The sequence below is a fragment of the Miscanthus floridulus genome, chromosome 5 (assembly GCF_019320115.1).
Source record: "Miscanthus floridulus cultivar M001 chromosome 5, ASM1932011v1, whole genome shotgun sequence".
Lineage (NCBI taxonomy): Eukaryota > Viridiplantae > Streptophyta > Magnoliopsida > Poales > Poaceae > Miscanthus > Miscanthus floridulus.
The window spans coordinates 140,589,994-140,601,998 of record NC_089584.1 but is presented as its reverse complement, the minus strand read 5'-3'; the positions used below and the strand labels follow the sequence as shown (position 1 = coordinate 140,601,998).

The 12,005-nt window shown below is 57.9% G+C and overlaps 1 protein-coding gene across 3 annotated transcripts; it reads left to right on the top strand.

Moving 5' to 3' along the window:
• The first annotated feature begins 486 nt into the window (after positions 1-486).
• Positions 487-3,265, top strand: LOC136453874 (B3 domain-containing protein Os01g0905400-like). Of its 3 annotated transcripts, none has more exons than XM_066454426.1 (5): positions 487-922; positions 1,103-2,330; positions 2,441-2,590; positions 2,722-2,792; positions 2,877-3,265. In XM_066454426.1, the coding sequence occupies exons 1-5, from the start codon at positions 614-616 to the stop codon at positions 3,129-3,131; spliced, it is 2,013 nt and encodes a 670-aa protein (XP_066310523.1). In that variant the 5' UTR covers positions 487-613; the 3' UTR covers positions 3,132-3,265. The 3 variants fall into 3 exon arrangements, with proteins under 3 accessions (XP_066310523.1, XP_066310522.1, XP_066310524.1); XM_066454425.1 differs by having other exon boundaries at positions 2,426-2,590; XM_066454427.1 differs by lacking the exon at positions 487-922 and having other exon boundaries at positions 949-2,330; positions 2,426-2,590.
• The last annotated feature ends 8,740 nt before the right edge of the window (positions 3,266-12,005 follow it).

Here is a 12,005-nt window from a genome sequence, read left to right as displayed (position 1 = left end):
ACTAAACGCGGCCTAACAGGAAATAGGACAGACACACTAGAGGCAACAAGCAAGAGCCAGGTAGTGGCCGTCAGTCAGGCACTGACTACGAGGCAGACAGAGAGGAGAGGAGGAGCTCGATCGCTGCCATCAGTCATCATCATTTAGTGTTTTTCTTTTGCAACCAAACAACGTAGGTCGGTTTATAAGCCACGTAAACGATCGAGCCGAGCCAACAGGTGACAACGTCGGCACGCGGGCCGCTCCGCCGATCACCGATCACCGATCACCGGAGAAGCGACCAATCAAATTCGTGCCTCGCATCCCCCGCCACGCGGGCCCGCCGTCCGTCAGTTACTGGCGCCAAGTGTGAATCAAGGGAGCACTGGAGCATCGATGTGCTCTCCTCCCACACAGTGGAAAGTGTAGCCTATGTGGATACTAAATCATTCCTAATGTTCTTTCTATAATACGGCCATACGGGAACGAGAACAGAGGAGGAGCACATGCAGCAAGCCTCACCGCAGTCCGAAGGCATTATTGGTGTCTTCTTCTCCACCCTGCCGTTCCGCGAGGAACATCTGCACCACCACTTGCCTTGCTCTCTGTGAAATGTTCGCGCGCATGTGTTGACATGCAACCTGCAACGGACGCGGAGGTGGTAGGGGGAGCTGTGAAGCAAGAGCCAGAGGAGATCGTGGTCGCAGTAGACGGTGACGAGGAGGTGGAAGCTGAGAAGGTGGTCAAGAGGAGGAGGAGGAAGAAGAAGACGGCCTGCGATCCGCACAAGAAGCGGGCATGCGTGGATTGCACCAAGAGGTGTGCCCGGATCCATGGCCGGCCCGCTTCGGCGTCCGCATTGCCGTCTTCCAGCAATGCGCGGCCGGTCCCAGCAGTGCCGTCCTTCTTCAAGGTCATGATGGGCTACTTCTCCGAGGACATGGTACGTTTTTTCCCCCCTTTGTTGGATTACTTGCATTGATCTCACTGCATGTCTGCATTGTTTTATAAAGGCATAGATTCTGTGCATGTTTGCACAGAGTATGTATGGCAGGAGATACCTGAGGATTTCATTTGAGTGATACCAGAACTCATCTGAACCATGTACATTTCACACACGCAGGATATACCACCCCCATTTGCCCGGACAATCTGGGACCTGGCAGGCTCCAACATTTTTCTCGAGGACGCATTTGGGCTCCGGTGGCGCGTGCGGCTCTGCTTGCGCGACGGCGTACTGTCATTTGGGCATGGATGGAAGAACTTTGTGCTGGACCATGCCGTCAGCTGTGGCGAGTTCCTGGTGTTCAGGCAGATTGCCAGGTCGGTCTTCACCGTGCAGATGTTTGCCCCATCTGCTGTTGAGAGGCTGTATCTCTGTGAGAAGAACAAAAGGCAGAGCCGGAAGAGGAAGCCCAGGCAGAAAACAAGCTCTCCCAGCATCCAGACAGCGAAGAAGGTAACCAAGAACAGCGTGAAAAACTGTAAGAAGAGACAACGTACTGATGATCACCAAAATGGTATGCGCCCGAGAGGCCGTAAGATCAAGATGGCAGCTGAGGTCTGCATCGACGACTCTGACGTTCCAGATTCTGTATCTGAGCTGAAATGTTCAGACGCATCAGAGAGAGTACCGGAGGCTGGAGCCGCAGAACCACAAGAAATTTCTGAGGCCCCTGCGGGACATGAGTGTGAAGCTCAGGAGGTGTTAGATGGAGAGGCAGAAATAGCCGATGACAGCACAATGCTTGAAGAGAATGAAAGCAATTACAATGCTATTTCTGCAAGTATTGTGCAAGTCTCTGCTGCTAATGAAATAGAGCATGGCGAGGGCTTGAATCTGCCGACAGATTTTGATGCTAGTGTACCTCTTGCTATGATGGATCTTAATGAAGTGAGTATAGACGATATATTTCTGTCGGCTGATATATATGAATTTGAAAGCGATATGTGTAACCCAGAATCATTTTCTGTTGATCTGAATATGGAAGGGCCTATTACTACTGGACAAAACTCAGGATTCAGTTGCCTTGAGGATACCCCGCAGAATCACCTTTCTTCTATGGGAGACGGTCATCGTTCTCTGATTCCAGAAGCAGTACTTTGTATCGAAAATAAAGAGATGACTGATGCACTAGGAACAGGAACATCATATTTTGTTGACTCCTCAGTGCATGATATAGACATCAACGCGCTGCCCGCTAATGAGCCGCCATCATTTGGAGAGGATAACTCTTCTCCTCAAGCTGATGCTGAAATGCATTCTAATGAATGTGGATTAAGCAGCTGTAATAAGGATAAACGCAATAGTTTGCTCCCTCTCGTAAACAAGCAAGCTGCACATAAAGAATGTTAGTACTATTTTCCAACCTTTAGTTCTGAATTTACACGTACAGTTTTTTTACCTTTGTGTTTGCATGTTTTTTTAGTCACCACAAAGATTCAGTACTTGTTGCAGCAGATTCTTCCATGACCACGAAGCAGGATGCACCACAAAGTGGCCAATGTAACATGCAAGATGGTATAGGACGACAGCATGCTACTGAAATCATGTCGAGAAGCGCGAAGCCTCATGAACTTCCTGATCTCAGGCAGAATCCTCTGCAAACTGGTATTACAGTGTTCATCACGATTTATGACTCCTCATACTCTCCCAGAATTTAGAACCATGAACTGGATGGATGTTAATTTCACATATGTACCACACAACATTTAATTCATGAGTTTCAGTACAACCTGCAGGAAACGGCTCTGAATCCATCCACCGCGTCAAGTTTTGCATCGATGTGCCTGCACCAGGGCAAACATGGCTTGTGAGTAACCCTGACTATTCTATTTCCTTCTGATCTGAGCTCACCATTCTGCACCATTGTTCTGAAAGATCTTTGTACATACAGGAGCTTCCCGGTCGACTGCCGGTTCTTCCAAGAACGAAGAAACATGGGAGGAAGGTTGTAATACTCAAGGACCCATGCATGAGACTCTGGCCTGTGCTCTACCAATGCACCCCTAGGTTCAACGGCTTCATCACCGGCTGGGTTGACATCTGCAGGGAGAACAGCCTGCAGGAAGGTGACACATGCGAGTTCGAACTCAGCGGTAACTCTGAACTCTCATTCAAACTCCAAGTGCGCGTGCCCAATACGCAGTAGCCATTGCTGCCCAGAATGATGATCTTATCTATCGTGTCTTAAGCTTGTTCTTGTGATCTGTGTCCCATCTGTTCCTTAATCCCAAAAGAAGAAACTATGTAGACTTCTGTCCACATGTTGTTGCTGCTTTCTGGCACATTTTACATGTCCAAACTGTTCCCTTTTCTTTTATTACAATGGAATATTCAGATTATCAGTGCATGCTAAGAAACAAGTGTGCTACCACTGGCTGCTATATATAGCATCCATGAAGAAAGGGAACTTTGCAGTAGTACTAGGTAGCGTGCTCATACGTTGCTACGGGATAACTAACAATTTATACTAAAAACACACGGATCGTACGTGTCGGTGTTTCGGACCGGGGGTCCTCAACCAACCAATGAATTTGTTCTGCGTGCTCCCGATTCCGAATGGTGATGCAAAGAGACACAAGGTTTATACTGGTTCAGGCAATCGAGGCCCTACGTCCAGTCTGAGAGGTCGATCTTGTATTCCTTGCACCGAAGTGCTCGTAGTAGGGGGTTACAAGCTAAGGGAGAGAGGGAGCTGGTCCCAGGTCCCGGCAGGGTGTCGTGCGGGCCGCTTGAGGCGTTGCTCTCAGGCGGCAGGGATGTGCGCGTGTGTGTATGTGTTACAAGGTGTTCTCCTTCGTCCCCCTAAAACGGCCCAAGTCCTCTCCTTTTATAGCCTTAAGGGAGGACTAGGACGGTACATGAGCTAACTATACGGCGTCGTGTGAACAGAGGCGGCGTGTCCGGGCCCTGTAGCCTGTTCCTGTGGCGGCGTGGTCGTCGGAGTGGTCCGTCCTTGTAGCATTGGAGCGGCGTGGTCGTTCCATCAGATTCTGTGCGTCGTGGGAACCCCGGGACTGCCTCGGAGTGGGTGCGGCGATGAACGTGCAAGCCACTGTGGTCGGACTGTGCGCGAGGCCGAGACTAGGTCGATGCCGAGGCTGCACCGCGGTGGAGGGGTCTCGGCAGGCGCGAACCCCAAGATCGCCGAGACCTTGGTGTACAGTGCCGAGGCCTCGAGTGGGCGGCTGATCGTGGGTACAGCGTTAGGACACAGTGGCCGGTAATCCCCGCCGTACCCTGTCCCAGCCGGTATGGCGCTGATCGTGGACACAGCGTTAGGACACAGTGGCCGGTAATCCCCGCCGTGCCCTGTCCCGGCCGGTATGGCGCTGATGCGACCTCGGATCGCGTCGGCCACTCTGTGGCGTTGAGCCGTCGTCCGGCTGAGATTGCGGGAGTGGTTGAAGCATTAATGAGACATGACGCATTGTCTGGAGGGTCGGTCGAGGCAGGGGGTGACGGGCTGCGGGCGACCCGGCCTCGAGCGACACAGAGACTGAGGCCTCGCGCGAGACAGAGATCGGGCTCCTTGCCGAGGCCTTGCGCGAGACGCCTCGCGCGATAACGGAGAATGTCCCCCCTGCCGAGGCCTTCCCTGGAGAGCCTCGGGCGAGACGGAGACGGCGCTCCCTGCTGAGGCCTTCCCTGGGGAGCCTCGCACGAGGCGGAGTTTGTGTCAGGATGCCGAGACCTCCTGCTCGAGGCTCGAGGCGAGGAGGAGGAGGACCCAGTGGGCTCGGTCGTGGCAGGTGAGGGGCCCACGGCTTACCTTCTAGCTTTATTTTTCAGATGGGATTTTAGCGACCCATTTGATGTTTGCTTGGGGTACCCCGTTCTAAGGTACCCGACAGTAGCCCCCGAGCCTCGGGGGGAGTGCGTGCACTCTCCCTGAGGGTTTGTCGAGGCCGGGTTTATGCCTGCTCCGTAGGAATTGGTTTGTTTTTTGAGGTTCCGGTGGGTGCGCGCGAGCGCACCCGTCGGGTGTAGCCCCCGAGCCCCTGGAGGAGTGAAGTTACTCCTCCAGGGGCTTTCTCCATTTTCGCGTTTGAGCAATTAGTTCTTATTGCATTTGCCGAGCCCATAAGCGCAAGTTCGGGTTGTGGGGGTCTCGGCGAGGCTGTAGAAAAAAGAAGCCCTCTAGCCTCCGCACAGAGCGAGAGGTTCGTCAGGGGCCCCCTGACTTTGGGTATGACCCTCATGCTTCCTTTCGCTCGGAAGGAGGGGTGGAATGTGCCAGGCTACCCTCGATGGGCGCGAGCGTGGACACTTCTGGTGAGCTGTTATCGGTAGTCCGAGTGGAGGCTCGAGCCCCATTCGCTAGGGGACGGCTAGCGGTCCAGAGACGCACTCCAAAAGTACTAGAGGATTTCTCTAGTGGGTGCCGAGGCCGTTCGCTAGGCCTTGGTGGCTCGGTGCCTCCCTACGATGGGATCCCATTCGGATACTTTCCTGCCGGTCTCGGACATGACTTAGGATGCCCCGAGCGACTGTTCGCTCGGGCCTAGGCCATTCGTGGGCTCGCCCCGAAGTCGTCCCTGACTCTGTTGCCCTGGGGCGGCTGTCGAAACCTCTTGGAGGCCTAGCCTTCGAACCCCTGGACCGTAACGGGCTCGGTGCCCTTTATCGTGTTTTGTAATGAAATCTCTAGCGTGGCTTTGAACCGTTTGTCTTGGTCTTTGGGTGCAAGAGGAGCCCCCGAGCCTCCACCTGGAGCAAGAGGACGGTCGGGGGTCCCCTGACTTTTTCATCCGCCCCTCACATATCCTTTTCGTTCGGACGGAGGGTTTGTTTGCCGAGCCCATTCTGGTCTCGGCAAGGTTGCAGGAAGAGCCCCTAGCCTCTGCGCAGAGCGAGAGGGCCGTCGGGAGTTCCCCTGACTTTTTATACGCCCCTCGCACGTGAGGGTTTGTTTGCCGAGGCCCCTTTTGGGCGCGGGCCCGAGTTGTGGGGTCTTGGCATATTTGCAGGAAGAGCCCCCTAGCCTCTGCACAGGGTGAGAGGGCCGTCAGGAACTCCCCTGTCTTTTTGTACGACCCTCATGCTTCCTTTTCGCTCGGAAGGAGGGTTTGTTTTGCCGAGCCCCTTTGAGTGCGAGCTGGGGTCGCTGGGTCTCGGCAAGGTTGCAAGAAGAGCCCCATAGCCTCTGCATAAAACGAGAAGGCCGTCGGGGGTTCCCCTGACTTTTTGTGCGACCCTCACGCTTCCTTTTCGCTCGGAAGCAGGGGTGGAATGTGCCTCGCTACCCTCGATGGGCACGAGCGGTGGCACTTCCGGTGAGCTGTTATCGGGTAGTCCGAGTGGAGGCCCGTACCCCGTTTGCTAGGGGACGGCTAGCGGTCCAGAGACACACTCCAAGAGTACCAGAGGATGTCTCTAGTGGGTGCCGAGGCTGTTCGCTAGGCCTCGGTGGCTCGGTGCCTCCCTACGGTGGGATCCCATTCGGAGACTTTCCTCCGGTCTCTGACACAACTTTGGGCGTCCCAAGCGTTTTGCTTGCTTGGGCCTCGGCCCCGTATGGGCTCGCTTGTGGTCATCCCTGACTCTGTTATCCTAGGGCGGCTGTCGAAACCCTTTGGGGCCCAGCCTTCGAACCCCTGGATCATAATAGGTTCAGAGCCTGGTTCCTTCATACGAAAGGAATAGGCCGCAGGGAATATCTTCCCTATTGGCTCGGTACGGGCAGCGCGCCTTTTGAGGCAGTTTCATGGGGAGTCGAAACGACACCTGCTGCCGTAGTGGCCGAGCGTGGCATGGTGGATGGGACGTAACTGTCCTCGCATTTAATGCGGGAGACGTGGGCGCGTGGGCCGGCGAAATCGGCTCGTGGTTAACCGCGCCGGATCGGGGGGGGAAACTTCCCCGATTTCATCGCCCATTCGTTTCGCCTCCTCCCTGCATAAATACCCGTGGAGTCTCGCCCCTCCTCGTCTTACCTTGCCTGCATTAGCGCCGCCTTCGTCGAGCCGTCGCTAGAGCAGCGGGTGCCGGGAAGAAGAGGAGAGAAGAGCGAGCCTAGGGAGAAAGCGAGAAAAAGGCGAGAGCGTGGGAGGGAGAGAAGAAACTCACCGCCGCACCTGATTTCTCCATCGCACCCATGGCCGGCGACATCGTCGTTGTCGAGGCGGACCCCTGGGATCCATCGGACGTCACCGAGGAGATGTTCTAGTCGCTTGTCGACGGTGGTCTCCTCCACCCGGTGACAGACCCCACTAGGCCAGAGTGGATTGCTCCGTACGGCGAGCCGGAGCCGAGGCCTCGCGACGGCTACGTCGTAAGCTTCATCTCCTTCCACGAGCGCGGCCTCGGCGTCCCGGCAGACCGGTTCATGTGGGCGCTCCCGCACTACTACGGCGTGGAGCTTCACAATTTTAACCCCAACTCCATCGCTCAGGCGGCTATCTTTGTTGCCGTCTGCGAGGGGTATTTAGGGATCGCTCCCCATTGGGAGTTGTGGCTCCATCTGTTCTGGGCGGGGCACACTACCAAGCTGATGGGCACGTCGGGTAAGAGGAAGGCGGCGCGGGCCGGAGGCTGCACTCTCCAAGTGCGTCAAGACCGCCTACACCTCTACATCCCGGCCCAACTCGTGTCCTCCAACCGCCGGTGGTACACGAGTTGGTTTTACCTCGCAACGACGACGGAGGGCTTCCCCCCTACACCGGGCGGATTGTGGGGAGTTGCCCGGAGAAATGGAAGTGGGGTGTCCCGAAGGTCGACCAGCCCAAGCTAGAGCCGCTCCTGGAGGGGCTGGCGAGGCTGCGGGGCCATGGCCTTACCGTGGCTGTGGTCGTGGCCGCCTTCCACCGCCGGAGGGTGCTGCCGCTGATGGCTCGGCGGCGGCGGCTGTTCGAGATGAAGCCGGGTGAGCCCATTGAAGGCACCCGGATGTCCTCCTCCGCCCTTTTCGACGAGGAAATTCTTCGTCGGGTGGGGGAGACGGTAGAGGCGAAGCTGAGGGGCGGCAACCTGACCCCTATCGCGATGCGGCCATCCTGGGGGTTCCTTTCGCTGGTAAGTTGTGTGCCGCTGTAGCCTCTAAATCTCCTTAGTCTCCCCTTACCCCTTGTTCCCTCATGCGCGTTTGTCGTTCCTTCAGGGGATGAGGGACGTGCGCTCCTCTCCACCGCCCGTTCCCGAGGACGCGGGGCGGTGGGCGGTCAACCGCGCTCACGCCGATGCGCAGAAGAGGCGAAAGGATGCCAAGGCGATGAAGCGCACGAAGCACATCCTCGCGCGCGAGGAGCTGGATAAGCGCCGCCGTCAACAACGGAAGGACGGTCTCCCGCTGGAGGAATCCCCGTCGACGTCGTTGTCGACGGAGGCCTCGGACGGGAACGACAAGGGCGAGGGAGGGCGAGGTCCCCTGGACCACCTTCCTGACGTCGTGGAGGTGGCGCCCGGGGTGTCGGCAAGCAGCCCAGCACCCCTGGGAAGGGGAGGAGAAACGGACCCGGGGCCGGCGGTTGCCCGCTCCGGGGCCAAGGCCGACATGCCCGAGGCGCGGGCGTTAGGCAAGCGCGCCGTCAGCTCGGTAGGCTCGGCGGCCGTGGTGGAGCAGGTGGCGGTGGAGGCGACACCACCGCCCCTACAGAGGACCGAAGGGGCGCCGGGGTCCGCTGAAGACCGACCGGCGCCGATGGATACGGAGGCGACGCCTCTGCCGCCGCCTCCGCCGCTGTGGATGAGGTTTGCCGTGGCGAAGCAGGGGCCGCCCCGTTCAAGGCAAGTGTATTCTTGGCAGGGTCATGGTGTCTTCCATTCACTTTTTTGGTCTCGCGCTGACCCTATTAAGGCGAGCCCCGGCTCCTCCGCCCACTGGGTGGCGGAGGCGCAAGCCGCCATCCACCGCGGCGCGGCGTCGGCGAGGGTCGACCTGAAAGAACCGGCCGCCCAAGGAGGGGCTGCCGAGGCGGCCCCTACACCGACGAGAGAGGGATCGCTCCCATCCCACGGGGGCGAGGCTCACGAGTCAGATGGGGCCGGCGTGCCCTTGGTTGTCGAGGCCCCCGGGGTCTCCGAGGCTAAGGCGACAGAGGACAGGGCGCCCAAGGCCGCCGGGACCGCGGTGGCCGCGACCGGTGTTTTTGCGTCCTCTGAGGCCACGATGGCAGAGTCCGGAGCCCCCGAGATCACCACGGCCGTCGTAATGGCAGCGGGGCCGTCCGTGCAGGAGGCGAAGATGAAGGCGGCGGAGGCCTCGGTGGCGCCCTTGGCTCAGGGGCCGCCGTTGTTACGAGAGAGCGCCCGGGAGGCAGAGGTCCATCCGATCTCTTCCGACGATACCTCCCGGGCGCGGGAGGTGGTGGACGCCGAGGACGCTGGTGCCGTGGAACAGCCGGCGCCAATCTTGAACGAGGGAAGTTCGGCCCTCGTGCGGGCGTGACCCGAGCCTTGCGGGTGGGACCACCCGCGGGTACTGTGGTGGAGCCGGGACGACCCTGAGGGGGAGCCCCTGTTCGCCCTCGAGGACGCAGCCGAGGGCGGGCGGTGGGGCACCTTCGAGCAATACCGCCAGCTGGCAGAGCGGTCGCTGTGGATGGCCTTGTCCGTGGTGGCCGACGAACTGCCCGGAGTCGCCTAGGTTCGCGTTTTCCTTTCTCGCGTGACGTCGTTCTTTTCTCGGTTTTGTCGCAATCGACGACCTCTATTCTGTTTCCTCAGGAGCTCGAGACCCGGTCCCTCGGGAAGTCGATCTTTCTCCGGTGAGAGAGGGGCATCTAGGACCAGCTTCAGCGGCAGAAGGGCCTTCTTGCCGACGCTAACGAGCTTCTGTCGGCGCGAAGCGCGGAGGTGGAGGACCTCCGCCTTCGCTGTGCCGACGCGAAGGTCGAGGTGGCCACGGCCTAGACGTGGCTCGCCCCTTTGGCGGCGCGGGTAAAGGAGCTGGAGGAGGAGCTTACCCGCGCGATCAGCGATCGAGATGCCTTCAGGTCCCGGGCCAAAGAAGCGACGACCTCAGGCAAGGCCCTCGCCGGGTAGCTGGGGGCAGAGGAGAGTGTGCACCGGCTGACAAAAGGCGCTCTGAACGAGGCCCTTGCTGCGGTTGAGGCCTCGCAAATCGAGGCTGTGGTTTTGAAGGGGGCGGTCGAGGGTGAGTTCCAGTCCCCTTGTTTTGTTTCCCTTTCCTTATGTTTGCTCCCTGACCTCCTTGTATAACGCGGAGCTAGGAAGTGAAGCTTCTAGGGCGGCCGAGGCCTCTAGGTTCGAGGCCCAACGGTTGAAGGAGAAGGCCGAGGCCTGTCAAGCCAAGACCCATCGCTGGGAGCAGAAGGCCAAGGGTGAGTTCCATGGGCTTCCGTCCCTAACTTAGGTTGTCCTTTCTCTCGCTCGACTTCATTCCATTTTCCACGGTGCAGAGTCAGAGGCGGAGATCATTCGGGCCGCCGAGGCTTCCAACACGGTGCAGACGGTGCTCGAGACCGAGATCGAGGAGCACAAGGCGCTGAAGCATGCTGCCCTTTCTGCCTGCGAGGCCTTGGAGGTCAAGGGGGTTCAATCAGGCAGCTCCCTTGGGAGCCGCTTGATTGCGCTGAGCAGCCAGATGCGCGAACGGCTCCGAGGGGCACTGCACATGGGTGTCAAGCGGGCGCTGGCCGTCATCTCCTCTCACTACCTTGGCGTCGACCTCCCGGCCATCAGTGATGGCTATGTTCTGCCTGATGATGACGAGGAGGCCGACGCGGCGGTGGCGAAGCTGATGGAGGCGGCGGAAGGCCCTGGCACGGCGCTGGCGACGCTCTTCGAAGAGGAGGTGGTTCCTCCCCTACCATCTGCCGGTGCTGAAGGCCCTGAGCCTTGATCTGGGCCCCGAGGGCTATGTAAAAATAGAATAGGGGTTATTTTTTGTATCGTAACGCTTGTGGCCGTCGAGGCCTTTACTTTTAAAGTACTTGTGTTTCTTAGTTGTTTTTCTTATGTTTCCGAGCCTCTACCCTCTGTCGCTCCTGATCGGATTTCGTTTGCAAAACACCCCCTTGGGGCCTAAGCCGTCCCTTGAGCGAGAGGTAGTGAGGGAGTGCCGTAGCCTGGAGGCGTAGGCCGTCTCGCGACTCTACCGGCCTCTTACTTAGGAAACAGACCTTGGTCCGAGGGGTTTTTACAACTGATTCGTCAGAGCCTGCTAGGGACTTGGCGTAGGAATTTTTTGTGAAAAACAACTGAAGAATGGTGCATGGGACCTAGGGGACGCCTAGGGGGGTCCCCTATCTAGCCCCCGAGGGACGCTTGGTTCTGCCGAGGCAGAACTGAGTTTCCCTTGCCTTGTTACTGTATTGCCGAGGCCTACGATGGGCTCGGGGGGTTTCTTGAAAAGTTAGATGAACTAAAGAACGCTTTTTAATTGTTCTTCGAGAAACGATATGTACAATGCTTGGAAATTTAGGGATAAAAGCGACGTAGCTGTTCTATGTTCCAAGCGTTGGTGAAGACTTCGCCCTTCTCGTTGGCTAGTTTGTAGGTCCCGGGCTTCAGCACTCGGGCAATGATGTACTGTCCTTCCCATGGCGGGGTCAGCTTGTGGCGACCCTTGTTGCTCTGTGCTAGCCTCAACACCAGGTCGCCTACCTTCAAGTCTTGGCCTCGGACGCGTCGGGCCTGATAGCACCGCAGGCTCTGCTGATATTTGGCTGAGTGTAGTAGCGCGATGTCTCGGGCTTCCTCCAGTTGATCAAGGGTGTCCTCTCGGGTGGTGTGGTTACTTTGTTCGTTATAGGCTTGCAGCCTCGGGGAACCATATTCCAAGTCGGTGGGGAGGATGGCCTCGGCCCCATAGACTAGGAAGAAAGGCATGAATCCCGTGGCTCGGCTTGGAGTGTTCCTCAGGCTCCAGATGATCGACGGGAGCTCGTCGAGCCATTTCTTGCCAAACTTTTTCAATCGGTTGTGAATCCTTGGCTTGAGGCCTTGTAGGATCATGCCGTTGGCACGCTCTACTTGGCAGTTGGTCCTTGGGTGTCCTACGGCCGACCAGGCCACACGGATGTGGTGGTCGTCGCAAAACGTCAGGAACCTTTTGCCGGTG

Excerpts from the sequence above, each read along its gene's own strand:
- LOC136453874 (XM_066454425.1), top strand. The coding sequence starts at position 614 with ATGCAACCTGCAACGGACGCGGAGGTGGTAGGGGGAGCTGTGAAGCAA. Across the intron at positions 2,331-2,425 it reads GCAAGCTGCACATAAAGAAT|TACTTGTTGCAGCAGATTCT; the intron begins GTTAGTACTATT and ends ACAAAGATTCAG. Across the intron at positions 2,793-2,876 it reads CACCAGGGCAAACATGGCTT|GAGCTTCCCGGTCGACTGCC; the intron begins GTGAGTAACCCT and ends TTGTACATACAG.